Source organism: Erythrolamprus reginae, chromosome 11 (genome assembly GCF_031021105.1).
Source record: "Erythrolamprus reginae isolate rEryReg1 chromosome 11, rEryReg1.hap1, whole genome shotgun sequence".
Taxonomy (NCBI): domain Eukaryota; kingdom Metazoa; phylum Chordata; class Lepidosauria; order Squamata; family Dipsadidae; genus Erythrolamprus; species Erythrolamprus reginae.
Window position 1 is genome coordinate 98,296 of NC_091960.1, and position 25,418 is coordinate 123,713.

Here is a 25,418-nt window from a genome sequence, read left to right on the forward strand (position 1 = left end):
GGGTTGGTTCCCATGCCCATCATCCAATGCAGATGGATAAGTGCAGGATATAAATAAATAAATGAAGGCCCGTTTTCAGCACAAACACCCAAGGCCTAAAGACAGGTTTGGAATGAAGAAGGCATTCCTTGTAAAAACGATGCCTATGTCTCTTTAAATAGGTCTTGGTCTCTCTCCCTCCCTCTCTCTCCAAGATGCCCTCTCCCCACACGTCCCTTCTACACAGGATCAAGAATTGAAAGGGGAAAGAGAGCCCCACCTTGGGCTTTATTTTGGAGGTCTTGTACAGAAACTTGGCAGAAGTCGACATTTTGACAGCCAATAGAAAACACAGACAGCCGGGCAACCAGCGGGCCCAATGGGATTCCTGAGCAGGTGCTCCCAAGGAGCCCACAGCTAACTGGGGCCTGCTGAAGGAAAGAGACGGGCCCACCACCTTCCCACAGGTGTCGCTTTCCCACTGGGCCGTCCCAGGAATCGCAGAACCACCCCAACCCTTTGGGCCAGAAGCAGCAGCAGCAGGGGAGCTAAGCCAAGGCCTTTCCAAATGCCCAGGCATCCTACAACAAGGTGAGCTGCCCTGTGGGAACCAGCACATGGGGGGGGGGGGGGGGTTGGGGGGTTTGCATGCGCAGAGGGTTCTTTTCCCAGCCACGGCGACCAAAGAACCGGTTCGTGGGTGTGGCCAGCTGGCCATCGTCATTGGTTCAGCGACCTTGGCCAAATTTGCGCCAATGGTACATGCAAACCGTTCCAAGCCAGCTGAATATCACCTCTGAACCAGCAGGGAAGAAACTGTGGTGGCTGGTTTGGGAAAGAGGCGGGGCTCCAGCAGGTGAAACCTTGGAAACAAGCTTGGGGGGGGATCTCTTCATTAAGCCACAGGCATCCTTCACATTTCAAGCAACCCACTATTTCTCGAGGAGGAGTTGCTATGGCTATTATGCTCCGGATCTATGCAATTATTGACAAATAATGTATTTGCTTAGACATTAAACAATTCTAAAACCGTTTAAAAGAAAAACAACATTCTATTCGTGTTCCACGCAGAAAACATAAAAAGCACTAATGGCACGTGGCTCGGCCGGCCATCCTCCGCAAGCCCCCCTCCCACCGGCTCAGGCCCCATCCCGCCAGCTGAGCGGAGAACGGAGACCCTGCCTGACAACCCCAGCGCTCCAGCAGTCTCGGAGCCGCCACGGGACCCCTCCTCGCGTGCAGAGCGCACCGGTCTACGAGCGAGCCGGCCGCAAGCGTCACTCGCGGGTCCCTGCTCTTCCAGCTGGGGAGGGGGTCAAGGGAGGTCGGCCCCTCCTTCCCTTCATGACAGCGGAGAGAGCCCACCAAGAACCGCCGCAGCAGTTTTCATCCTTTCATAAACACGCGCGTGCGCGCATACCCACACCTACACCCCGGCACACTGGCGGACGAAATCGGTGGCCTGGACATGGTTGCCCCACGGAGGAGGGGTCCCATCAGACGTAGGCCGGCGACCACGGCTGGGCCGGACACCGCAAAGAACACCCGTTTAGCCTGGCCAAGAATGCGGTACCCCGACCGGCGCGGCTCTCGGCGGAGAGGCCCCCGGCCCGAGACCTGCAAAAGGCGGCGAGGCCGAGCAGCCTCTGCAGCCGAGAAGGCGCAGCGAGAGCCCGTGGGGAGGACACCCCAGCGGGGCTGCAGACCAGGCGCATCCGACACCGGCCGACTTCTCCCGGCAGCGAAGCCACCCCGGCGCCTTCCGCTGCGCTGCCCCGCTTGCCGTGACAGTCCTCCCCGGACTCGGCCCGAAGCTACTCCGCGCCACCGGGGAAGCAAGTGCCGCCCCCCTCGGGCTTTCCTGCCGCCAGGTGGGCACCTCAGAACAGCCGCCCAGAACGGCCAGTAGGGGCCGCGCGCGAGCAGCTGGCAAGAGCTCCTCCACCCGGGAGGAAACCTCGCCCGAGTGGAAAGAGGCCGCCCAGCCTTCAGCAAGAGCGCGCACCCGCGCGCCCGCGCACTCACACCCCAAGCTTCGAAGCGCCGCCCCCTCCCGTTGCCCTGCTTCACAATAACGGGGTCTCCGCCCGCGGTTAGGGCTCCCGCTAAAGCCCCGCCGCGGCTTCCCCGCAGCCAGGAGCGCAAAGGAGCGCAGCCCCACTCCTAGGACGCCCCGCCCGCCTCCCTTCTCACCTTGAGGCCTGCCATCAGTCGGGAAGGGGCTCGCCCTACCTGTCGCCGGCTCCTTGCCAGCGACAATTGTCCTCCCCCCACGGAGAGCGAGCAAGGCCAGGTCGATCGCCGCCGTCGAGGTCCGGCGCGCAGGCCTGGAAGCCCTCCGCTCCCGGCGGCTCCACGAAGGTTGACCCACGACTGGAATGACAGGCGGCGACTGCGCAATTCTGGGCAAAGACGAAGGTGGGCTTCTGCCCCGACGCCCCTCTGGCCGCGCGCTTTTACCTGGGCCGACGGCCGCCGTCCGCGGCCGCGCCTCCTCTGCGCGCCCGAGTTGGTAGGCGAGGCTGGCCATGCGCTCGCCCGGAGAAGCTCCTCCTGCCAGCTCGTCACAGGCGCGGCACCGTCCGCCCGCAGCCACCTCTTCTGACGAGGCGAATTGGGGTGGGTGCCACCTGCTCTCGCGGCTCCTGTCTCCCTGACGCTCCCGCGCGATCTCCGCGGCCGAGCACGGCCGGTAGCCACCGCCCGGACGGTCCACGCAAACCGCTAAGGGAGCCAGTCTGCGGCCGTCACGGCGGAAGGATTTCCTCCCTCTTGACTGCTGAGTGGGGCAGCTGCAGCGAATGCGCCGCCGGGAGGGGAGGGGGCGTAGCGAGCAAACCAGCTGGCGGCTGTGTTGCGTCGCGCAGGATTTCTGGCAGTACGCTTGGTGCGCCCGCGTTTCCCAGCTGTGCGCCGTCCCTTCCCCCTCCACACACACACACACGCGCGCGCGCGTGGCTCCTTTCCTGGCGGCCTGCCCACGGGAGCCGCAGCTGAAGGCACCTCTTGTCCACAGGGCGCCCACGCCGCCCCCCTATTGGAAGGAGGCGGAAGGCTTTGCGCTCAAGCTGGTGCTGCTTTTCTTTTCTCATTACTCCCTCAATGGAGGCTCTTATCTCTCCCCGTGTAAAATTTTCTGTTAATTTTATACAAAATTAGCAATTCTTCAAAATCTAAATTAAAATTTTCCCTCACCGTTTTACTTCAAAAGGTTACAACAATGCAAAGAATAATAAAATCTCTTTTATCTAAATTTTAATCTTATATCCTATAGCTAATTAAAAATTCTCTCAATATATATGTATCTTTAATAAAAGAAACTATTCATAATATATCACCTACACCGTAAAATAAAGTTCTATATGTTTAAAATCTAAACAATAAGTAAATTTTGTGTTATATCATTATATACTGCTACCACCATTTCTCATCTTTGCCATCTGGCTTGCAAAGCTTAAATCAAATTCTCTTGTTAAAATTTTTCCAAAATTAACCAATTACTAATACATACATATATCTAAATTTTCTATCCAATCATAAAAATTCCCCCAAATTTTATAATAATCTAAGTCTTGTTTTCAAAGTCAATCTACTCATCTCTGCACAATCCATAATTTTTCTCAAAACTTCCCTTTCCATTGGTATCCTATTCAATTTCCAACATTGTGCATATACAATCCTAGCTGCTGTAATTATATGTATAATTAAATATGTCTCTTCTTTATCAAGATTATCTGGCAAAATACCCAGAAGGTATATCTCGGGTCTAAGATCAATAGTTTACACTCCCCCACCTTCTCAACAAACCTTCCCTAGAGATGGAAGTTTGGAGATGAGATGATAGTTATTTAAAATGGCCAGATCCAGGGAAGGCTTCTTGAAGAGGGCACAGGAAACACTCCTCCATCAATGAGGCATTGATAACCTCCTGGATCCAGCCTCCTGTCATTTCCAGACTGGTCGAAACCAGCGAGGAGGGACATGGGTCCAATGAACAGGTGGCAGAACTCAAGCTCCCGTGGCCTTGTCCACTTCATCAGGGGTCACCAGATCAAACTCTTCCCATGTAATAATGTGATAGACGGACATATATGCATAGAAATCTTCATGCCGATACTACAGAAATGTAAAATGTATAGAAGTTTCTGTATTTTTTAATTGTCTTTTTTGTTCTTTTATTGTTTTTTAAAAATCAATTAAAAAAGAATTTCACATTTATATCCTAGTTTGCAGCTCATCATATAATTTTGGACTTGCCAACCTTTATAAACTTGATTTCAAAATCCAGAACTAGGAAAGGCAGCAAAATCAAAAGTAAAAGTAAGCAATTAGGTCCCACAGAGTGGGCCTTCTCCGGGTCCCGTCAACTAAACAATGTCGGTTGGCGGGCCCCAGGGGAAGAGCCTTCTCTGTGGCGGCACCGGCCCTCTGGAACCAACTCCCCCCGGAGATTAGAACTGCCCCTACTCTCCTTGCCTTTCGTAAGCTCCTTAAGACCCACCTGTGTCGTCAGGCATGGGGGAACTGAGGCATCTCCCCTGGGCGTACAATTTATGAATGGTATGTGTGTATGTATGTGTGTTAGAAAATGGGGTTTTTTAAATGTTTTTAGTAGGAATTTAGATTTGTCGCAAACTGTCTTTTTCACTTGTTGTGAGCCGCCCCGAGTCTGCGGAGAGGGGCGGCATACAAATCTAAATAAATAAATAAATAAATAAAATAAATTCATTCAGTTGGTTTGAGTTCCTTGGGCAAATACTCTCCAAAATGGATTGCAAAGAAGCAATGTTTATGATACTTTTAAATATTGTAAAGAGAGCCAGACAAGGAGCAACGGATAGAAGCTGCCCAGGGAGAGATTCAGCCTGGAAATAAGGAGAAATTTTCTGACTGCGAGAGCGATCAACCAGGGAAATGACTTGCCCGCAGAGGTGGTGAATGCTCCGACACAGGTGACCTTCAAGAAAAGACTGGACTGCTATTGGACTAGCGTGATGTAGGGATTCCTGCACCAGCAGAGGGTTGGACTAGATGACCTGCAAGGTCCCTTCCAACTCTAATAATAAATAAAAATAAATAAAATAAAATAAAAAATATGCATTTGCACCACATGGCAAAACAAATCCGATAGGACCAGGAAGTCAAGTCACCTTTGCATCATTGCTGTTTCTATCCCACGAATGGAGAAGCCTGGGTGGCCACCAGATGGAGCTCCATTGAACTGGTGCACCCCCAATTTCCCCATGGCGGGAGCATGCCCTCTCCACCAGACCTGAAGGCAGGCACACGCACGCACACACTGAAGAATGGGGAAGGGTCCTTAGGGCAAAGGCCACCCCTCCGATCTTTCCTAGGTTCTGAAACGCTTTTCCTAACAAGGAGTTCCCAAAAGGATGCAGAATATTTTGTAAACCTTCAGTTGCCTTTTTAGCCTTTAAACGAGGTGTGCAAATTGTTGAAAGGAAAATGATATTTAAATGGAAGCACCTGCTCTGGTTCATTAAGGACATGAACTGCATTATTTTCTGTGATTTCACACTACTTCTCAACGCTGCCCACAATTTGCTCCAACCACATTCCAGATGGCAACCAAAGAAAGAAAGAAAGAAAGAAAGAAAGAAAGAAAGAAAGAAAGAAAGAAAGAAAGAAAGAAAGAAAGGGGGTTGCATTTTCTCAGGCTCCAAAGTCGGCCACGTGGGGGCTGGAGGAGCTGCAGGGGAGTTCATGTGAGGAGGGGGCTTCCAGACAGGAATTCTGCAGCCGCTCTGTCTTTCCTTCTTGATGGAAGGGGGAAAGAGGCGTGGGGGGATTACAAATCTAAAATTTCCCTGAATTGGATAGTTCCACAAAGTCCCACTGAGCATCATGAGGTGAAAAAGCAGCAGCAAGAGTCTTGCCAGCTTGGAGGAAGGAGCTACTCCAAGTGGGAAGATGAGACATCCATGCTACATCTCTGCATGGCAAGGCGCTGCCTTGAAACTGTCCTGAAGTGGGCATCACTGGACCCCAGCTTCCCCGCTTCCAGGTGCAAGGCGCTTGCAGCTACAACTGTTTTACCAAGTTTACCAGCAAGCGGAGGGCCCCAGTGAAACACTTGAGTGAGTGGGATTCCGTGCCAGCGGAGAGCAGAGCTGGTGCCAAAGTCTTGCTGTGCAGAGTGTGTTAGTGGGGAAGGGACCACGGACTGCATCTGCCTGCATCTGTGATGGGGAACACAGGGCACAGCTGGCACGCAGGGCTCTCTCTGTGGGCACGCAAGCTATTGCACAGCTCAGCTCCACCGTGCATGTGCATAAGTGCTCCCTGCCAGCCAGCCGATTTTCGAGGTGCGTGAGGGCCGGGGGGCATACGGGAGACTCACACACCTGCGTGGGACCCATTTTTGGTCCCAGGAGGCAGCAGGGAGGCCTACTAGGCCCAAAAAGGGGCCCCGCCCCTGTCCTTGCAGCTCACGACCAAAAGAAGGTGAGCTATCACTGGACTCGATGATAAGAGTGTTGAACATGAGATGAACTGCATCCTGTAAGAACTTTGCAAAAGGTATTTGGGCAAAACACGAAAAACGTGATGAGGAGATATTTAAACATTATCTTGGTGCTTAATTTTAGGCACGATATTACTTAGAATGAGCAATTTTCTGCCTTTGCTGAATTTTAATGAATTGGGGACTAAGATTATGTAATCTGCTTCAGCAACCCCCCCCCCACCCGCTGCCCCTCTCCTCCCTATTATTTTCTTTCACACAATAATAATAATAATAATAATAATAATAATAATAATAATAATAATAATAATAAATAATTTATTAGATTTGTATGCCGCCCCTCTCCGCAGACTTGGGGCGGCTCACATCAATAATAAAAACAATATGACAATGTAACAAATCTAATATTTTTTTAAAAATCTAAAAAGCCCGTCATTTAAAACCATACCACACAAGCGTACCATACATAAAACTATATAAGCCTGGGGGAGATGTCTCAGTTCCCCCATGCAATACAGGTGGGTCTTAGGCAATTTACGAAAGACAAGGAGGCTGATAGGATGGGCCCTTGCCGGTGTTCTCTGAGTGCAAGGACGAGGCCAATGTGTCCCTCCTTCGGTGGCCAGGATGCCCCATCCCATAAAGCCTCCTTACACGGCCAACATCGTCAGCTCTAGGAACGGGAAACCTTTGATGCTCCTGCTGTAGTGACACAATGGAAGCAGCCCACCTCCCTGAAGGCTGCTGAGTGGGCGCAAGGGCCTGTTGTGCGTTTAGCTGACCTTCAGCCATAGCAGACACTGTGGAAGCCCACAGATGAATGAGTCAGGCCGATGCTGCTGCTAGCATCCCCTCTAGCGCCTGATTGGTTGCCCCACGAACAAAGCCTGTCACCATGTGTGGCCCTCTGCAGAGATGATGAAAGCAATGGCTGGGCGTGGTGGCCATTCCCAAGACCGCTGCGGTTTCCCTTCTGTCAGTCACAAAACCAGGCTTGCCAACACCGGTGATTTCAGGCTTCTAGGGCAGGGCCAGTGAAGGGCTACCAACATTTCTACTTCCACACTGCTTTTCTTTCAACCTCTTTCAGGGCAAAACGGGTGCTCTGGGGTGGGGCTCCGTTTTCGCTGCCCCACTGCGTTCCCCCGCCCCCCGTCCCAGCAGTAGCCCACCCTAGGGTAGGTTAGATGCCCTCCAGTGAGACTCTGGGAATTGAGTTTCCCCTGGGGTCTGTGGGTTGAGCATCTTAGGGGCGGAGGAATTACCATCACACCCAAACCCACTGTGCAACCTTTATGGACACCAGACGTGCAAAAATGCCCTTTTCACTTTCAGATACAATTTCCGTAATTTCAATTTGAGAGAGGAGAAAATAAAGATGAGTTGCTTTTGTTTTGGAATCAAGGGGAGGGAATACTATATTAAAGGATTTTGACTTAAAAAGCAAAAAGCTTAAGAAGATTGAGATGGGGGGAGGGCAACAATTTTAAAAAACGCAACTTTCTTTGTTGTGAGTTGAAACCCATTGCCAGGTTCCCCTTCATCTTTTGTAAAACCATGGACGGCCAGCAGTCGGTTCTTGCCTTTATTGCATTATTTCAATATTCATCTTTTCCTTCCTGAACATTCAGTCTGTTCCAATTATGCTGGTTCTTGGCAGCCTTTTATGCTTCTCTTCTTCAGCAGTTCGACTCCCAGTAAAACCTCTGCTTCTAATCCGGGGGGGGGGGCAGATTTACTCGATCACTGTCACTGCAGGGATGTAATGCATAGTGAATGGTCATTATCTTTCTTATTTTTCGTCCAAACTGCCCATTTGAGCTTGTTTCCAGTTAATAATTTCAGCAGTATATTATATCGCAGGAATTAAGCGGCGTGGTGGCCCAGTGGGAAGATTCTTGTCTCCCACTAGGAAGGTTTAGAGTTCAATCCTAGGCAGTGGCAGATGTTTTTTTCTCCTGAGGAACGAAGAAAAAATACCTGCTGGAAATTTGGTGTAGGGTCAAGAAGGGCATCCGGCCAGTAAACCCTCAGCAGCATCCGGTCACTTCCTCTATACCAAATTAAGGGATTACAGAGTTGTAAAGAGAGCTTTTTATTATACCAGAGGTATGGCCCAGGCCTCGATGCTTTGACGCAGCTTCCACTGTTCAATTTTGGCTTTGGCACATTTTTCTCAATTTTTAGATGTCCCACTCACGTTTAACTCAACAGTAAAACAGCCAGATACGTGTAGATGTCATCCTGTTGGCTCCCAAGGGTTTGGCTGCTTGGTATTTCGGTTCCATTATTATCGGTGATTTTACCCCAACTTTATTACTACTCTTGCATATTTCGCTAGTCAAATCCCACTGATTTATCTGTGCTAAAAACCCTTAGGGTTTACTTATTAATGACTGGATTTCAATTTCTGATTTTCCATAAAGCTGTAGATTATCCATATAAAGCAATGGTGAGATTTTATCAGCAGCTATTCTTGCTTGGTAACCAATAATTGCTTCTTTCAAAGTCACTTAAAGGGTGATCACAAATAATAATGAGTCTGGAAAATGCCTTTCCTAACGCTGACCAGCCCATACTTTTTATTTCCATTTTTTACTATAAACATCCTAATGTTTTTATTGACAACAGTTGTTTCCCAATATTTGATAATTCAACTATGTGGTAATGAATCAAATGCACTTTATAAACAATCCAAATGATGCGTAAAGTGGATTTTCACATTTTGCAATTCTCCAAAATCACTTTATCAATCTGAACTAAATTTTATGCACTTGTTTTTAATTTTATTTCCTTTCTGTTTTACTGGATGTTATTTTCTTCTTAATAAGCACTTTCCTGCTTGTGAGTAATTTAAACGTTGTAGGCAAAGGTATTGTTGGCTTATAGCTTTCTGTTCGTGTTGCTTTTGCTGGGTCCTTTGGAATCATATCCGTTATAAACCAGGCAGTGATGTCTCTTTTTTCATTAAGCTGTTTAATTATAATGGGATGGCAGCTGGTCAGATATTTTAGCTAAAATTCAGTCATGTAATTGATGATTTTTAATCCCTTTCACCCAATTTCAGCAATTTCTGCTCTTGTTCTTCCACTTGATTTTTAATAAATTCATCTCCAAATTCTTTTATCCACCCATCATTTTTATTATAATTTGAGTTTCCTGTAGTCTTTCCAAACTGGATTTTTCCCTTTTCGTTTTGTTTGCCGGCCCCTCCCTCTGGGCCCATCTTCCGAGCCACGGCTCCCATTCCAGGGGGGGGTCACAGCAGGTCCCGCTGGTGCTGCTTCCGATGCCTCAGGATCTCGGCGGGCGTGAGGCGCAGGCGGTCCTGGCAGATGGCACAGTGGTAGAGTTGTTGCAATGCGCAGGTGCCCGATGCGCCTGCTCTGGGCTCTGGGGGGGGAGCAGAGAAGGCGCCATGAGAGGGAGGCCCCAGTGGCTCCGGCCCCTCTGCTCCCCCAAGGCCAGGAGGCCAGGCTGAAGCTGCGGCCGCAGGAGGACTTGCCTTTGGGGCCGGGCCCCCCGTCCTGAGGGTCAGGAGACCGGCAGGCCTCCTCGTGGGCCACGCGCTCCAGAGGAGTGAAGGGCATGTAGAGTCCGCACCGCGGGCAGGTCCAGAAGCTGCGCAGGCAGTCGCTGTACAGGTCTCCCTCCCCCTGCGGCGGTGCAAGGAGACAGCGGTCACAAGGCGGGCGGGCTGCTGCCCCCTCCCATGGCCGGGAGCGAGGGACACCCCCAAACCTTCCTTCCTTCCCCCCCCTTCTGGACTCACTGCCAGACAGTTAAATGTCAGGAACTCCCCAATCCTGTAGCCGCCTTTCAGCTCGTGGGGCACCAGCCGCTCCCCCTGGAAGGAGCCGGGAAGCCCCACAGCCTCCTCGCGGGCCGTCCGAGGGGCTCTGTACAGGTGCTGCCGCTCCAGGGGGGTCATTCGCCGGAGGCTGTACTGGACCTAAGGGGGCAGCCAGAGATGCCCACACCAGAGGCTGAGCCCCTGCTGGGGGATCCCTCCTCCACTCCTTAGCCCAGCAGCCACAGCCCACCAGCCTTGGCCAGCCTCCACCTCCCTCCCTCTCAAAGGGGAGGGGAGGGATGCCAGGGGGGGGACGTGACCGGGGGGATCAGGCCTTTTTTCACGCAGGGAGTGGGAGGCGTGTCCTGCCTGGCACTTCTACCAGCACCACCATCGCCTCCCTGGGCGTCGTCTCCAGGGCAGCCCGTTCTGAAAGGAAATGTCTCGCGGGTTCAATCAAACTCCATGAGCTCGTCAGACGTCTCCTTTCAGGACAGGCTGCCCTGGAGACGACGCCCAGGGACGCGACGGAGGTGCCGGTACAAGTGCCAGGCAGGACGTGCGTCTCGCGGTGGGGGGGCAGGGCGGGAGGGGAAGCGGGCTGCAAGACACGGATCAGTGGAGAGTTGGGGGGGTTTAAATGTTTACTTCTTCATGGGGGGGGGGTGTAACAGAAGAGAACTGGAAAGCCCAGCCCTCCGGCAGAGCCACGTACCTCGGTCTTCAGGAAGCTCAATAGTTCGTGTGTGAGTTGGCACAGCTCGGGGGCGCTGGGTGGCGGCTCCGCCTCTTCTTCCTCCCCAGCCTGGTGCGCCAATCTTCGCAGACACCTGTCCAGCACCTGGTCCCAGGAGGCCCGGAGGCGCAGGGCAGTGCTAAGCATCCGCACGGCCGTCTCTGCCACGTGGACTTGGAGCTCAAGCCAGGAGTCAGCCACAATGCGTGTGCAGTCCACGTTGGTGTCGAGAGAGCGAGCCAGAAGCAGCAACGCCTGGGGGGGGGGGGAGAGCAGCTTTTGTCTCGGGGGGGGAGAACCGAAGGGACGGGGAGAGACCCACACCGCGGCCCACTCACCTGCAGTGCTGGCAGCCGGAGACAGTTCACCAGGTAGGGCTTGTGGGTCTCCAGCAGCGAGACGAAGGACAGGACTTGGGGGTGGCTGGTCACCCTCTCCTTGGCGTCTGTGGGCAGGAAGGCCACTCCCTCAGGTTCCTCCAGAAGCCTCTTCCCATCCCTCCCAAAGTCTATGCCCTCCGACTGGACCGGTCACAAAGGGGGAGGAGAACCTGTCTGCAGCTTCTCCCAGCGTCCACTGCTTGGCTCCCACAGTGCAACAGTCTCTGCACTCCAATTGGTCTCCGGTCAAGGTGTTGGTTATCACCTATATAGCCGTACGTGGCTCAGGGCCAGACTATCTATGGGACCATCTCCTGCGGCCCCCCCCCACCAGAGACCAATAAGACCACACAGAGTTGGCCTCTTGCAAGTTCCGTCAACTAAGCAATGCAGGTTGGTGAGGCCACGTCGGAGGGCCTTCTCTGTGGCTGCCCCGGCTCTATGGAACCAACCCCCCCCCCATGTCCGTACTGCTCCCACTCTGCTGGCCTTCTGAAAGGCCACGAAGACCTGGGTGAGCCGGCAGGTAACATCTGCCGTGGCCAATTATACTGTGTGTATGTATGCATGTGTGTTACTGGATTGATTGTTTTTTAATTGGGGTTTACAAATTTAGATTTTCCTTATTTGACTTCTTTTTTTTAATGTATTTGTGTTTTTATATCGTTGTAAGCCGCCCTGAGTCCTTTGGGATTGGGCAGCGTAGAAGTCGAATGAATGAATGGACGGACGAAGAGGACCGCCAACTGCCCTCCAGGTGCAGAAGCGAGCCGGACCCCCCAAAGGTCTCTTGGCCTTATTTTAATCGCGGCATGAATAAAGAAGACAGAATCGAAGAAGAAGTGGAATGAGTACATAATATCTCTCCCACAACAGAAACAGGGGTTGTCACTTGCCTTGACAGGAGGAGCTGTTAGATCTAAATAACATTGTCTGAGATTTTTCTACATTTCAAATCTGGTTGACCCCCCCCCCCCTTCAGCTCCAGATGCAGCACTTGACCAACCCATTTCAAGAAGCCACTCTGTCATTCAAACCCTTGCAGAGGGACGGATCATCCCCCCTCCCCCTCCCCGGGTAAGAAATTATTAAGATAATCCTGGCATGAAAAGCTGGGTTTTCCCTCCTCCCCGCCCCCCCCCCCCCCGCCATAACATCCGAGACGCTCAGCGTGGGGGCGGGTGAGAGCCGCTGCGACCTGGGCGTCTCCTGAGGAGCCCAGCCCAGCGGAGGACCGGAGGGGGCTGCTGGCGGTTTTTCTTTTCCGGTTCCGGCGGAGCAGCGGGAAGGAAGGAGGGATGCCGCTGCTCCGCCGGACTACGGTGATAACAACAATAATATAGGTAATTTTGAATTAGTTTGAACGCCAGTGTGCATGTTTAGTGAAAGTTCCTTGTGTCGGTGTCCGGTTCCTGTGTGTGCGTCCTCTCCTTGGTTTTGCCGTGGGAGAGTTAAGAGCTGGGAGCCTCGATCAGCTGGGGCTCGGAAGATGGCGGCCGCTGTGGAGCGAGCGAACTTGACAGCCAGGCAGACCAAGACGCCGAGCAGCTGTGCGGTGGGTGCGCTCGGCGCTGGAGGAGACCTGGCGGATGGAGGACCGACCATTGCGATAGGAGAGAGGAGATTGAAAGGAGACCAAGGGAGGAGGACTGGTAGATCAAGGTCTGATGGTGGGAGAGTTTTACAGACATGGACGCCCCCCTCCCTAGTCTGGGGGGGGGGAGAGAGAGATGCTGAATGATCCTTGACTTTTGAATAACCTCTGCCCCTGAGAACTTGGCACTTTGAGAAAATTGGCACTTTTGAGGAACTTGGCACTTTGAAAAACTTGACACTTTGGGAAACTTGGCACTTTGAGAACTTAGCACTTTTATTAGTTGCTGCTGACCGTATTTCCTAATCGAATTGAATTATTCATTATTACCTATGTTTGTATTTTTATTGTTATTTTTAGTCAGTTTTAATAGTGTTTTTAATATTAATATCGTTCTTAATTGCTATTTTTATACTGCTATCAATTTAATTGCTTTTTTAACATAATTGGGGTTTTATATAATGGGTGACTGGGGTACATATACTTGTGGGTATGAATGGAATGATTGGTATGATTGGAGGGGTGGGGGGGATATGGTATGGATGAGTTGATTGATAGTAGTGCAAATGACAGATTTGGCCCACCTGACGCCCGGGAGACAGGGGAGGGAGGGACACCGATCTCTGGGGTGGCAGAGGGTCGGAATATTTCAGTGTTGCTGGGGAGAGGCAGATATGGCGGGGGCCACAGAGCTAGCCGTTCCAGGGGAACGAGGGACCGTTGCTTAATAACGGTCCCTTGTTCTGGCTCTGTGAGCCCAATCTTGGGTACTGGTGATGAGTGTAACTCTGGCCCTGAGCTCAGGTTGCTGCTGCTTAACGCCAGGTCGGTGGTAAATAAAGCTCTCCTCATCCGGGACCTGATCCTGGATGAGGAGGCCGACCTGGCGTGTATTACTGAAACCTGGCTGGGCCCGGAGGGAGGTGTTCCTCTCTCTGAAATTTGCCCAGCCGGGTTTCAGATATGGCATCAACCGCGACCCCAGGGAGAGCCTTTCCCTATGTAGACTCATTGCTCCGGAAATTGCGGGTTGCGAGTCTCTCTTGTTGAAGTTGGACTTAGGGGTCCAGGTGGGCTTATTTCTCACGTACCTGCCTCCCAGCTGCGTGTCAAAAGCCCTGCCTGTGCTACTCGAGGAGGTAGCCGGGTTGGCGGTGGAGTTCCCCGGACTCATTGTCCTGGGGGACTTCAACCTGCCATCACTCGGCGAAACCTCTGGGTTGGCACAGGAGTTCATGGCCACCATGACAGCCATGGACCTGACTCAAGTAGTACAGGGTCCGACTCACGAGGGAGGGCACGCACCTGACATGGTATTCCTTTCCGAGCAATTGAGTAATGGTCTGAGACTAAGGGGCTTAGAAGCGTTGCCTTTGTCATGGTCAGACCATTTTCTACTACGGCTTGACTTCCTGGCTCCAATCCTCCCCCGCAGGGAGGCGGAACCAATGAAGATGTTCCGCCCCAGACGCCTGATGGACCCAGAGGGCTTTCAGACGGCGCTTGGGGTTATTCCAGAGGTTATTCCACAGTTCGGCGGAGTCTCTTGCGGAGGCCTGGAATACGGCTGCTGTGGAGGCTCTTGACCGGATTGCGCCTTTGCAACCTCTCCAAGGCGTTAGACCCCGTAGAGCCCCATGGTTCAACGAGGAGCTCCGGGAGTTGAAACGCCAGAAGAGACGTCTAGAGAAGCGATGGAGGAAGAGTAGGTCTGAATCCGATCGAACACTTGTAAGAGCTTTTATTAAGACTTACAAAGTGGCGCTCAAGGCGGCAAGATGCGCGTACCATGCCGCCTTGATTGCATCAGCGGAATCCCGCCCGGCCGCTCTGTTTAGGGTGACCCGCTCCCTTCTTAATCAGGGGGGAGTTGGGGAGCCCTTGCAGAGTAGTGCCGAGGATTTTAACACGTTTTTCGCTGATAAAGTCGCTCAGATTCGGGCCGACCTCGACTCCAATTGTAAAACAGAGTCGACTGACAACGAGTCAGTCGAGGTGACTGGGGCACGTACTTGTCCACCTGTCTGGGAAGAGTTTGATCTGGTGACACCTGATGAAGTGGACAAGGCCATTGGAGCTGTGAGTTCCGCCACCTGTTTACTGGATCCGTGTCCCTCCTGGTTGGTTTCGGCCAGCAGGGAGGTGACACGGAGCTGGGCCCAGGAGATTACCAACGCTTCCTTGGGGAGGGGAGTTTTTCCATCAGTCTATAAAGAAGCGCTTGTGCGCCCCCTCCTCAAGAAGCCCTCTCTGGACCCAGCTGTGCTTAATAACTATCGTCCAGTCTCCAACCTTCCCTTTATGGGGAAGGTTGTTGAGAAGGTGGTGGCACTCCAGCGGTCCTTGGAAGAAGCCGATTATCTAGGTCCCCAGCAGTCTGGATTCAGGCCCGGTTACAGCACGGAAACCACTTTGGTCGCGTTGATGGATGATCTCTGGCGGGCCCGGGACAGGGGTTTATCCTCTGTCCTGGTGCTCCTCGATCTCTCAGCGGCTTTCGATACCATCGACCATGGTATCCTTCTGCACCGGTTGGAGGGGTTGGGAGTGGGAGGCACTGTTCTCCAGTGGTTCTCCTCCTACCTCTCTGGCCGGTCGCAGTCGGTGTTAGTGGGGGGTCAGAGGTCGGCTCCGAGGTCTCTCCCTTGTGGGGTGCCTCAGGGGTCGGTCCTCTCCCCCCTGCTATTTAATATCTACATGAAACCGCTGGGTGAGATCATCCAAGGACATGGGGTGAGGTATCATCAATATGCTGATGATACCCAGCTTTACATCTCCACCCCATGCCCAGTCAACGAAGCGGTGGAAGTGATGTGCCGGTGCCTGGAGGCTGTTGGGGCCTGGATGGGTGTCAACAGACTCAAGGTCAACCCGGATAAGACGGAGTGGCTGTGGGTTTTGCCTCCCAAGGACAATCCCATCTGTCCATCCATTACCCTGGGGGGGGGGAATTATTGACCCCCTCAGAGAGGGTCCGCAACTTGGGCGTCCTCCTCAATCCACAGCTCACATTAGAACAACATCTCTCAGCTGTGGCGAGGGGGGCGTTTGCCCAGGTTCGCCTGGTGCACCAGTTGCGGCCCTATCTGGACCGGGACTCATTGCTCACAGTCACTCATGCCCTCATCACCTCGAGGTTCGACTACTGTAATGCTCTCTACATGGGGCTACCTTTGAAAAGTGTTCGGAAACTTCAGATCGTGCAAAATGCAGCTGCGAGAGCAATTATGGGCTTACCTAGGTATGCCCATGTTTCGTCATCACTCCGCAGTCTGCATTGGCTGCCGATCAGTTTCCAGTCACAATTCAAAGTGTTGGTTATGACCTTTAAAGCCCTTCATGGCATTGGACCAGAATATCTCCGAGACCGCCTCCTGCCGCACGAATCCCAGCGACCGATTAGGTCCCACAGAGTGGGCCTTCTCCGGGTCCCGTCAACTAAACAATGTCGGTTGGCGGGCCCCAGGGGAAGAGCCTTCTCTGTGGCGGCACCGGCCCTCTGGAACCAACTCCCCCCGGAGATTAGGACTGCCCCTACTCTTCCTGCCTTCCGTAAACTCCTTAAAACCCACCTCTGCCGTCAGGCATGGGGGAACTGAAACATCTCCCCCTGGGCATGTTTAATTTATGCATGGTATGTCTGTGTGTGCGTCTGTTAGCATATGGGGTTTTTTAAATATTTAAATATTTTTAAATTTGTCTGTTTACTTATGATTTGTTTCTACATGTTGTGAGCCGCTCCGAGTCTTCGGAGAGGGGCGGCATACAAATCTAAGTAATAAATAAATAAATAAATAAATTTCCAAATCAGTCTGGAGCCAGGAAACTGGGGGGAACGGAAAGGCTGAAAGAAGCCCCTGACCCTCCCAGGTGGCCAAGGTCCCTCCCGAGGCTGTGGGGGGGGCAGAAGGGGGGGGGCAGAGATTCTTCTGGGGTGGGGGGGCTTCCTCCTCACCTGGGTCCTTGCCTGCCTTGGAGTCCAAATGGAGCAGTTCTGGGTCATCAGCAAACACACTGGTCGGGTGCAGGACCAGGCCGGCTTTCTCCCTGGTGTGGAAGATCTGGAGAGCACACAAGAATGGTTCCATCGGATCATCTTTTAACCCTTTATATACCGCATTCTTTTGTTTGGAGCTTAACGTCTGGAAGCCCCCCCCCCCCCCCCCGGGATCATCTGCAAGGTTTAAGACAAGCAGCTCAAGAAACAAGCGAGCAGGGGCGAGTCAGGGCAGGTGGCCGGTTAGGGGGTCTGGGAAGACCCCCCCCGCCATGCCGGGCCTTTTACCCCCCGCAGGGACACCTGCCTGTTCCGAATCCTTGCGGGTCTCGTTGAAAGGGTCCGGGACGGCCAGCTGAGGATAGAGGCCCCGAGCCAGCACCAGCTGCAGCAGGGCCCAGGGGCCGGACGAGAGCCCACCCTGGCCCTCACGGGCAGCTGCCTGCAGCTCCTCCATATCCTGCCGCAGCTGAAAATTCACATCCTGCAAGGCGACAATTGTGTGTGCAGAGGGAGGGGGAGAGAGAGGTGGGGGGGGTTGCCGGTCCTCCCATTTGCCCCACCTGCATGTCTAGGCGGGAACCGCCCTCCTCCTCGTCCCCAGAGGAAAAACCGGAGCTGCCTCCGCCTCCTTCCTGCGGCTCCTCCTGCAGCCGCAACTGCTTCCGCCGCCGGCCGCCCTGCTGCTGGTGCTCCCGCTTGAGTCTGTGCAGCTCTCGATGCTCCCGCCGCCTCCTCTGTCGAGCGTAGGCGCTGCCGGGCTGGGCAGGGGGGCGCAGCAGTCGGTGGCCCCGCAGCAGCTCCTGCCGGAGCAAGCGGAAGGAGCGATAGGCCAGCCTCGCTCATTGCTGCGGAAGCCCCTCCCAGACCGCCTCCTCCTCTGCCCCCCAGTCAAGACAAAGGCCCACACGGCCCCCCCCATCCCCACCAAACACCCCCCATCAGGAGCGTCCCTCTACCGGCTGCCCAGCTCCATCTGCCCTTCTCAATCCCAGCCCTCCTCAACAGGCACCAACCTGAAACTGGCGCCGCAAATTGGCCGCCTCGTAGAGTCGGTGCTCCTCCAGGCCCCGACGCCGGCACCACCGCTGGGATCCTCGGTGATTGGCCGCTTTCTCCTGCCAGCCAGACACAAGGGGAGCCTGGCTCGCAAGGCTCAGTGGGAGGGCAAGGGGCGGGCCTGGCGACAAGACCTTCCCCTCCCCTTGCCTGGAGCAGGGGTGGAGCTTGGCTGGAAAGGTGCTGCCTCGACCCTGGTGCCAGTGGGCCAGGGGGCCGAAAGAGCTCTTTGCGCCGCCCCCCTGCCCCTTCCCGTGCCCTGCCTACCTGGACCCAGGCATTGAAGATATTTAGGAGGGTCAGGGGGTCTCCCAGCGGGCTGCCCAGGCTTCGGCGGGCTGCCAAGCAGTCCAGGTCACTGCGCCCCCCGCCCCTATGCAGAAAGGGGGAGGGCACGCTGAGGACAGCGGCTATGGTGAGCGTGGGGGCAGCCAGGTCCAGAAGAGTCCCCAAGACCAGCATCTTCCCTGCAGAGGGGGGGCGCAGGTGAGGCAGCAGGCAGCCCCCCCTGCCACGCAAGGCCCCCCCCGCCCTTTCCAGCCAAGTTCAGCCCACTGCCCATGATGCCACGGAGCTGAACCGGGCAGGCGAGGAGATGGCAGGAGTCTGGGAGCAGGAGGAGAAGCCTGCAGCCGCCACTCACCGATCACCACGTCCACCGGCAGCTGAGCCAGGAGGGTCCCAATGGGTGTTAGGGCCTCTGCTGAGTCCAGGGCGCCCTGATGCTTTAGGTAGCCCAGGGCAGCTTCCAGGCTGGCCCGAGCGGGCGGCTCCAGGAAAGGGAACGCTCGGGGGTCGCCCAGGCCCATGCTCTTCATCTGGGGACAGAGGGCAGCTGTTTCAACAAGCAGGCCAGGGATGGCGGCGAAAGAGCCGGGCTCTGCCGCTCATTGCTGCTGCCCTCCCTGCCGGCCGAGGACAGGAGGAGTTTCTTCTCGGGGCCCCATCCGTAGGCTTCCTCAGGAAGACCCCGGGGGGCCAGGGGGGCCCTTGGGATACACTGTGGCTGGGGCTCAGAACGGGGCCAGCTGGCCTGGGATCTCCAGAGCTTTTCTCATCATCTCCTCTCTGTCCGCCACCTCCCTTGCCAGGAGGGGATTCCCACAAAGCAGGCGCCCACCCTGAAGAAGCACTTCCCCAGCAGCAGGGCAGGTGGCCTCGGCCAAACAGCCAATGTTCCCTCTGGCCGGTTTGAGGCCTCCGGAGGGAGCGGCGACACCCCCCCCCCGTGTCTCCCCCAACGCGCAGCCTTGAATCGCAGCCGCCACGGAGCGAGGCTACCTGCAGAATCAGGGCATCCAGTGCCACCCGCTGGATCTCTGGCACAGGGTAGGGGGCAAAACTGTCGTAGTCCGATTCAGCGTAGAGGCGGTAGCAGAGTCCCGGCCCAGTGCGGCCCGCCCGGCCCTTGCGTTGCTCAGCGCTGGCTCGGCTGATCCAGAACTCTTGGAGGCGGTGCAGCTTGGTCTTGGAGTCGTAGCTCAGCTCTTTCACCTTTCCTGGGAAGGAGGGGAGGAAGAGAGACCCCGGGAACCCCCGGAAGGAGAGATATCAAAGCGGGCATCCCAAGAATGGCGTTGGGACAGGAGCGTTCTCTCTGGCCCAGTTAATTATCAGTAATTAATCCCCAATGAAGAGTCGAAAGCAAAGTCACTGTGTATATTTGTCTAATTACTAGGAAATGTGCTGGAAACAGCAATGAAATCATAGGAATGTCAGTCCGACTGCCAAAAGTCTAACGGCCACCCCCAGGAAGGTCACTCAGTTGAGACAGTCTCTCGTGGTCCTACCCTCGGATCGGGCCCCTTTGCGCCCATTCTCAGCAACTGACACCTTTAATAGCTGGACACCAAGGTCTCGGCTGTTCCTATATGCTGTTGTCCATGGGGGTTTTTTAGTCTTCATACTGCCGCCCCTGGCAAACCAACTGGAACTGTCAATGTTATTATTTTTGCCCTGGGGATACTGAAGCTTAACCTGGACCAACCCTGGCAAAACGCTTTGGACTTGGTCCTTCCACAGGTCTTCCCAAAGATTACTGCCCTCCCTGTTTTAAATACATGGAGAGGGGAAGCTGTGCTTGGTTAATTTGGGGGACGGTCATAAGGAACTTACTCTACTAGTGCTGTAGGTCTTCAGAGTTGATGTCTGTTACGGTGTTTGGGCTTCAAGGTCCAGTGAACCCGGACTAGGCAACCCCCAGACAGGGCTGGCAAAGGGGCAATTAGGGAGTTTTTCCTAATTTTCATTGCGTCTGGAGAAGAGCAGGCCATAGATGGCAGCCATGGACCTGACCCAAGTAGTACAGGGTCCGACTCACGAGGGGGGGCACGCACCCGACATGGTATTCCTCTCTGAGCAACTGAGTAATGATCTGAGACTAAGGGGCTTAGAAGTGTTGCCTTTGTCATGGTCAGACCATTTCCTACTGCGGCTTGACTTCCTGGCTCCAATCCTCTCCGCCCCAGACACCTGATGGACCCAGAGGGCTTTCAGAGGGCGCTTGAGGTTATTCCAGATGCCCTTGTCCACAGTTCGGCAGAGTCTCTTGCCATGGCCTGGAATAAGGCTGTGACGGATTAGAATTGCCCGCACCCTCCTTGCCTTTCGTAAACTCCTTAAAACCCACCTCTGCCGTCAGGCATGGAGGAATTGAGACATCTCCCCTGGGCCTATACAGTTTATGCATGGTTATGTTTGTGTGTATGTTTTTGCTTTTTAATAAGGGTTTTTTTAGTGACTTTTAAATTATTAGATTTGTTGTATATTGTTTTATTGTTGTTGTGAGCCGCACCGAGTCTACGGAGAGGGGCGGCATACAAATCTAATAAATAAATAAAATAAATAAATAAATCATCCTCATCACCGTTTTATCTTGGACCAGTTGCTGCCATTCCAAGGAAACATAGAATTGCACACAACAGCCCATTCAGGGGGCGGGGCGGGGGGGCATGTCCGTCCCCCACAGTGCAGCATTATGGAGGTGACCTGGAAGCTCTGAAAAAGCAACTGGGGCAGGAACATGGTGTGAGCGGTGGAGAAGGAGAAGTAACGCGTTTGGACCCCAACAGCCCAGGGCCCCGGTGGGAGTCTGCTTGGGGCTGAGCCGCTCCTTTCCCTCCTGCCCCTCCTGCTTCTGGAACGGCTTCGCCTGGAAATTCCCTTCACGGTCATCTCCACCCACGGAGAGTTCGCTTCCCAGGTGAAAAAAACACAGCTGTCCTCTATCGGCCAAACCTGGATGGGCGGTGGGGGGGGGGGGGGAGAGCTCTCACCTGCATCCACAACAAACCGGACCCCATCAATGGTCACGGACATCTCGGCAATGTTGGTGGAAACGATGCACTTCCGGACTCCTGGTGGGGGCAGGTCAAAGACCTGAAGGGCAAGAGAGTTTTGTTTTGTTTTGTTTAAATAAGTCGCATCTCTCCAGCCAGAGAAAGGTAACGAGAACTGCAACAGAAACCTGGAAAGCTGCCCTGAGCTGCCCCCCTCAAAAACTCCGGCCCTACACCTGTGGACCACTCAGACAGCGCCGTGGGGCAGCAGGTCAGTCTAAGTGCTATTGCTAAGGTTTCTCCTCTTTCCGTGAAAAAAACACAAGGCTATCAAGGCCGCAACAAGCTGAAAGAGCCCCCAAATTCCAGCCCCCCCATCTGGGGACATCACCTCGCTGGATTTGACTGGCGACTGCTCTCCATAGCAAGAAGACCTCCCCACCGTTGACATTGGAGGGGGCAGCGGACCTTCTCCAGGCCTGGCCCACTCACCTTGTCCTGCTGGGCCACAGAGAGGGTGCTGTGCAGGGGAAGGACCACCCAGCGCCTGGTGGAGGCCGCGTAAGACTGCGCCGCCTCCAGCACCGCCCCGATCTCGGCCGCCCCGCTGAGGAAGATGAGCAGGTCTCCCCTCTCCTCCGGAGGGTACTTGTGGTCGATGGCCTGGAGCACCCGCAGGAAGGGCTGGACGCCCAGGCGCTCCCGGCCCCCCCGGCTGCTTTCCTCAGGGCGGATGGGCTCGTAGATGACCTGCACGGAACAGGAGATCGCCTTGGCCCACCTGCTCTTCCCCCAAGCCACAATTTCTGGATGGACAGGGGCAGCTTCTGATTGAAAGCTCACAGGGACCTGGCAAACCGCTATTGTCTCCTGATGTATGAAATCCGCACACCACCAAAGAAGGCAAATCCCAGAAGGAGTTCCAGCCACCCTTGCCAAAACACCAGCCTGCCAGGCCCTCCGTTACTCAGTTCCAAAAGGCAGGCCAGTTTCTGGCTGGTCTTCAAGGGCCGCCCCAATTTCAGTAGCCAAGCCTCAAAGTGTAATTGATTGACTGCAGGGCCTTCTAATCTGAGAACGAGCACAATTGGCACCTCAGCTGAGTTGTACAAAACTTTCCTGAACACAGCTGCTCTGTGAGCAGGCACTGTCAATCCAGGAACACCCCCAAATCGTGCACCCACTTGAATGGGGACACGTCACTCCACATTCATAGAACATCCCTAGATCTGGGTGACCCCAACAGACACAGCCACTCAGTCCCGGTGGGTTTGGAGGCAGTTCCTACCCAGCCAAACCAGCACAGCCTCCAGCCACAGGGACAGGGCTTCAGCAGCCGGGCTGGGGGTCCAAAGATGTAACTCAGCACAGGGATGATACCACACCCCAACCCGGCGGTTTTGTTTATAGGTGTTGACTAGATGGGGCGAGCAAATACAGCCCCAGAGGCCGCAACATGGGCCTAGGAATACTTCCTTTAAAGCCATAAGCATGGGGCAGCCCAGAAGGCTGCCCCTTGACAGTGAGAGTTGGAAGGAACCTTGGAGGTCATCTAGTGCATCCGCACGCAGGAGGGATTCCAATCGTCAAACTGCGAACCATTCTGGTCAACAAGCTCAGTGTCTTGGCCACTGAGCCACCTAGTCAGGCTGAGTGACAGCCGCCTGAGAGATCAAGAAGCCCAGAACTGGGTGTTTGCCAACCAACACCAAGCTTTTTGAAGGGTCCCTGAAATATGAGCCCCTCCTCATTCTACCCCCCCCCCCAAGGGACCCACCCGCTGTGGAGGCAGTCCCGGCACCGGCTCCAGGGAGAAACCCACCTGGATGGGGAAGAGGCGTCCAGGGACCTGGATGACAGGGGCCCCCCCGAAATAGTCGGCAAAGAGCTGGATGTTGATGGTGGCCGACATGAGCACCAGCTTGAGGTCCGGCCGGGAAGGCAGGAGCCCGCGCAGGACGCCCAGCAGGAAGTCGCAGTGCAGGTGCCGCTCGTGCACCTCGTCCACGATCAGCACCCGGTAGGTGGGCAGCGCGGGCTCCCGCTGGGCCTGGCGCAGTAGCAGCCCCTCGGTCAGGAAGAGGATGCGCGTGGCCGGCGAGCGGGCGCTCTCGAAGCGGATCTGGTAGCCGACCTGCGCCGGGAAAGGAGAGCGTTCGCGCCCGCCCACGCCCGCCCACGCCGCCCGCCCCGCCGCCCGGCGCTCACCTGCTCCCCGAAGCGGCCGAGGCTCTCGCGGGCCACGCGCTGGGCCAGCGCCACGCAAGCCAGGCGCCGCGGCTGGGTGCAGCCCACGTGGGCGTAGCCGGCGGCCAGCAGGAACTGGGGCACCTGCGTGGACTTGCCGCAGCCCGTGTCGCCGGCCACCAGCACCACCGGGCAGCGCGCCAGGGCGGCCAGCAGCGGCTCCCGCGAGCGGGCGATAGGCAGGGCGGCGCGCTCCCGCTGCAGCCGCGCCAGCCGCGCCAAGCCCCGCCGCTGCGCGAAGTCCAGGAAGCGGAGCAGCGCCCGGCCGACGCGACGGCCCAGCGCCGGAGCCACGCCGGGCGCCTCCCGCCGGGGCAGCCGCAGGTTCAGGCGGCTCCCGGGGTCGTAGCCCGGCCGCCCCCCGACGCCGGAGCCCCGCCGCTCGCAGAAGCCCCGCAGGCGCCGGAAGAAAGCCCAGAAGTCCTCCAGCTCCTGCCCGCTGCAGCCCGGCGGGAAATAGGCGGCCTCCAGGCGGGCGCGCGTGGCGGGGCAGTCCCAGCCCTCCGCCGCCATCTCGGCCGCCCCGGGAGCTGCGCGGGGTGGGCGGTGGGCGGAGACAGGGGCGGAGCCTTCGCCCAGCTTGGCCAGGCCAGCAGAGAGCAGCTCGGGTCCAGCAGGGAGGCTTGGAGGGCCGTGGCGGCGTGGCCGTCGGTCGAATGGACGGGTGTTTCTAATCAGCGACTGACTGACTGGCCTACGTACTTCGTTTGCTTGTTGCTGTATGTTTATCCGTTGGTCGGAGCATGAAGGCAATGCCCAACGGCCCCAAGCCAAGCCTGCTGGCAGAGGAGTGTTTTCAGTGCCTTCCGAAAAGCCAGGAGGGTGGGGGCGGCATGAATCTGGGGGTGGGGGAGTGGGACTGGTTCCACAGGGTCGGAGCTGCCAGAGAGCAGGCCCTTCCCCTGGCCCCACCTGGCAACGTTGCTTGGCTGATGGGACCTGGAGAAGGCCAACTCTTGGGATCAGGAGACGCTCCTGAAAGGTGTCTGGCTCTAAGCCATGTTGGGCTTTAAATTGTGTTCGGAGGTCGATCGGTAGTGATGGTGAAATATGGGCATACCTCGGTAGGCCCATGACTGCTCGTGCGCCTGTGTTTTGTTGGACTAACTGCAGTCTCCAGACATTCTTTAAAGGTGGCCCCATGTAGAGAGCATTGCAGTAATTGAGCCACGAGGTGAGTGAGTGTGAGAAGAGTCTCCCTGTCCAAAAAGGGCCACAACTGGTGCACCAGGCGAACCCGTGCAAACGGCCCCCTTGCCACCGCTGTGAATTGTTGTTCAAGGCTCAGCTGTGGATCAAGGATGACTCCCAAGTTGCGGACCCTCTCTGAGGGGGATAAAGATCCCCCCCCAGGTGGAATTGTCCCTGGGAGGCCAACCCACAGCCACTCCGTCTTGTCAGGGTTGAGTTTGAGTCTATTAACACCCATCCAGACCCTCACAGCCTTCAGGCACCGGCACATCACCTCCACTGCTTCACTGGATCGACACAGGGTGGAGATGTACAGCTCAGTGTCATCTGCAGACTGTTGGCAACTCATCCCGTGTCGTCGGATGATCTCGCCCAATAGTTTCTTGTAGATATTAAATAGCACAGGAGAGAGAATCGATCCCTGAGGAACCCCACAAAGGCGGGGCCCAGGGGCCGATCTCTGACCCCCTGCCAACACCGACTGCGACCGACTGGAGAGGTAGGAGGAGAACCACCACAGAACAGTGCCTCCCACTCCCTGACCCCTCCAGCCGGTGCCCTGGCCGATGGTATCGAAAGCCTCTGATGTCAAGTAGCACCAAGAAAGAGGAATAACTCCTATCCCGGGCCTGCCAGAGATCATCCATCAGCACGACCAAAGCCGTTTCTGTGCTGTAACC

The 25,418-nt window shown here is 55.2% G+C and overlaps 1 protein-coding gene across 3 annotated transcripts; it reads right to left on the bottom strand.

Annotated features, from left to right (window-relative positions):
• Positions 1-9,584: 9,584 nt before the first annotated feature.
• On the bottom strand, positions 9,585-24,075 carry DHX34 (DExH-box helicase 34). Of its 3 annotated transcripts, XM_070764313.1 has the most exons (16): positions 23,509-24,075; positions 23,123-23,434; positions 21,793-22,050; positions 21,298-21,400; positions 19,304-19,521; positions 18,666-18,840; positions 18,290-18,489; positions 17,980-18,081; positions 17,527-17,766; positions 17,271-17,447; positions 16,922-17,027; positions 11,331-11,437; positions 10,972-11,247; positions 10,236-10,415; positions 9,969-10,119; positions 9,585-9,856 (listed from the first exon to the last, which is right to left on the bottom strand). In XM_070764313.1, exons 1-16 carry the CDS (start codon positions 24,058-24,060, stop codon positions 9,723-9,725), a joined length of 3,291 nt encoding a protein of 1,096 aa, XP_070620414.1. In that variant the 5' UTR covers positions 24,061-24,075; the 3' UTR covers positions 9,585-9,722. The 3 variants fall into 3 exon arrangements, with proteins under 3 accessions (XP_070620414.1, XP_070620415.1, XP_070620413.1); XM_070764314.1 differs by lacking the exon at positions 17,271-17,447; XM_070764312.1 differs by having other exon boundaries at positions 9,969-10,415.
• Between the last annotated feature and the right edge of the window lie 1,343 nt (positions 24,076-25,418).

Excerpts from the sequence above, each read along its gene's own strand:
- DHX34 (XM_070764312.1), bottom strand. The coding sequence starts at position 24,060 with ATGGCGGCGGAGGGCTGGGACTGCCCCGCCACGCGCGCCCGCCTGGAG. Across the intron at positions 21,401-21,792 it reads CTGTGGCCCAGCAGGACAAG|GTCTTTGACCTGCCCCCACC; the intron begins GTGAGTGGGCCA and ends CTTGCCCTTCAG. Across the intron at positions 17,028-17,270 it reads CCCGCAAGGATTCGGAACAG|ATCTTCCACACCAGGGAGAA; the intron begins GCAGGTGTCCCT and ends TGTGCTCTCCAG.